At 34.4% G+C, this 2,694-nt stretch overlaps 1 protein-coding gene across 1 annotated transcript; it reads left to right on the top strand.

The window, feature by feature from the left end:
- Positions 1–810: 810 nt before the first annotated feature.
- LOC106877037 (putative uncharacterized protein DDB_G0282133) lies at positions 811–1,392 on the top strand. Its single transcript, XM_014925822.1, has one exon. It carries the CDS (start codon positions 811–813, stop codon positions 1,390–1,392), a length of 582 nt encoding a protein of 193 aa, XP_014781308.1.
- The last annotated feature ends 1,302 nt before the right edge of the window (positions 1,393–2,694 follow it).

The following is a 2,694-nucleotide window of genomic DNA, read 5'->3' on the forward strand; positions in this document are numbered from 1 at the left end:
AAAATTCAGAAGTTAGATCATTAGTGGGCTGTTGAATGCCCTTATTGTCGAAGAAAAAAGTGAGCCATCTTATACAGTTAATATAGGAATTTGTCATACTATTCTTTTTGGAATAATACCAAATGTTGTCTTCAAAACATATGTCGAAAGTAAAAGAATTTGAATAACACCTGCGTTTAACTCCATTTATTTATTTATATATATGATACAAAATATTTCACATCAACCCGCAGTTTCTACCTTTACAAACAGGTTGTTACTTCCTTTTTACTTGTGTGATTTGTTGCTGCCCTGGTAACTGTTTATCTATTTTTTCCGTGTTAATGGTAAACAAGGTGCGGGAGTGGCTGCGTGGTAAGTAGCTTGCTTACCAACCACATGGTTCCGGGTTCCGTCCCACTGCGTGGCACCTTGGGCAAGTGTCTTTTACTATAGCCTCAAGCCAACCAAAGCCTTGTGAGTGGATTTGGTAGACGGAAACTGAAAGAAACCCATCGTATATATCTATATATATATGTATGTGTTTGTGTGTCTGTGTTCCCCCCACCACCACAAACATTGCTTGACAACCGATGCTGGTGTGTTTATGTCCCTATGACTTAGCGGTTTGGCAAAAGAGACTGATAGAATAAGTACTAGGCTTACAAAGAATAAGTCCTGGGGTTGATTTGCTTGACTAATGGCGGTGCTCCAGCATGGCCGTAGTCAAATGACTGAAACAAGTAAAAGGGTAAGGGAAAAATACACATCCATTTATATATACTTCTACCAGGTTTCCATATAACTTTCTTTAAAAAATAGTTACCACATATGGAGCTATTTAATATAAACGCATCTCTTAAGGATATACGCATTCCCCCAAAGAATGCTTTCCTTAAGCAACTCAGTAGTAAATCTAACATAGTTCACTCCATAATGAGACTTATTGATAAGCACTTGAACTTAAATAACAAATACTCAGGAATCTTTAAGAATAAAATTAGAGTAGGCCATAGCCTAACTAATAACCTAGCTACCGTTATAGCCTCAATCAACAACAATAAGCTAGACACCTTCTACAAGACTAGGAAAAATACCAACATAAACCACAACTGCCAACAGGCAAATGGAAAAAATCTTGTCCCTAATAACTCGTCCTCAAACAACACGGACTATGACCTGATAAATAAAAGCCCCATTCAACATAACACAAGCACAGATAAACTGAATAATTTATGTGGTTGCAGGGACAGAAATAATCATACAAAATCTTATATAGGAGCCACAAATAATGAAATGATACTTAGATACAATACCCACCAATCTACCTTTAGAAATAGAAATAAAGCAAACTCTACAGGACTTAGTAGCTACATCTGGGAATTAAAAGACAAAAATTCAACTATAGTTTAGAATGGCATATCCTAGCAAAAACTTTGTCTTATGCCATTAACAATAACTGCTGTGAGTTTTGTATAACACAAAAACTACTAATTTTAATGACCAAATCACCTCTACTCAAAAAAGGTATGAAAATAACATTTTTATTCACATAAAGGCCAATTTGTATTCTTTAATTTTCGTTAAACCTGCTCATTTCTGTATACACCACTATCTCCTAGCTTAAATGTTATTAGCAGACCTACTTATCAGTGTATTACCTCTCCTTAACCTTCCCGAACCTAACTAGCTTACGCATATCCAACCCACATTATAAATAAATAAAAATAGTTATATCCTATGCTAGCCTACCCCAACCCACATTATCAATAAATAATTAATATACTTAATCTACTTTCTACGCTAGCCTACCTTTTTCCTATAATTCTTTTCAGTCGAGAACTACCAACTCTTTTTACACACTAAATTACCCCTCTTCTATCTTTTTCTTTTCATTTCACTCGTCAAACCTAAATATTATTCCAATACTTTCCTTTTACACATTAAATCGTACTCCTGCTAGATATAAAATTTACCCTTATTTAAGGCTTCCTCTGTAAATATACGAACTGTCCACAACCTATAAGTTAGGGACACATAGCTCCTATTAACCACACTGGATATCCTTAATTAGGGATAACTAACTACGAGACTTCAGAGTCAACCAACCTCTATTCTTCAACTACCTCACAATGGATTTAGTGAACTTTGAACATTTCCTTTTCCAATTTTAGCACCAAAGATATTTGGTGTTTTTCCTCCATTTTCTGATCGTCTATATATATGTATACAGATATGTATGTATATATATATGTATACAGATATGTATGTATATATATATGTATGTGTATATATATATATATATATATATATATATATTGGAAGGTTTGGAGGTGATGTACAGGAATTATATATTAGAAAAAATAAGGTACTCAGATATCTGGATGGTTGTACATTTATAGATTTTTATTAATATGTCACATGTTTTATAAATATTAGCGCTTGCACCTATTCTTGTAGGGTTTTCAAATATGATTTCACTTTCAGAGGGTGTCTCTTTTTATAGTATTATTGAATATGTAGGGGTGGAGAGAGATATATAGGATAGTAAAAGAGGGTGAGGAATGGAGGGAAAAGTGAGAGAGAGTGTGTGTGAGTGTTTTTGTGTGTGTGCGTGCTTGTGTGTGTGTGTGCCTGTATATCTGAAAGGAGTGTCAATGGGAAAGAGAAGGAAAGGTGAGAGAAGAAAGAAGAAAATTGTGTTTACAGCAGGTC

Source organism: Octopus bimaculoides, chromosome 13 (genome assembly GCF_001194135.2).
Source record: "Octopus bimaculoides isolate UCB-OBI-ISO-001 chromosome 13, ASM119413v2, whole genome shotgun sequence".
In the NCBI taxonomy this organism is placed as follows: domain Eukaryota; kingdom Metazoa; phylum Mollusca; class Cephalopoda; order Octopoda; family Octopodidae; genus Octopus; species Octopus bimaculoides.

Excerpts from the sequence above, each read along its gene's own strand:
- LOC106877037 (XM_014925822.1), top strand. The coding sequence starts at position 811 with ATGGAGCTATTTAATATAAACGCATCTCTTAAGGATATACGCATTCCC.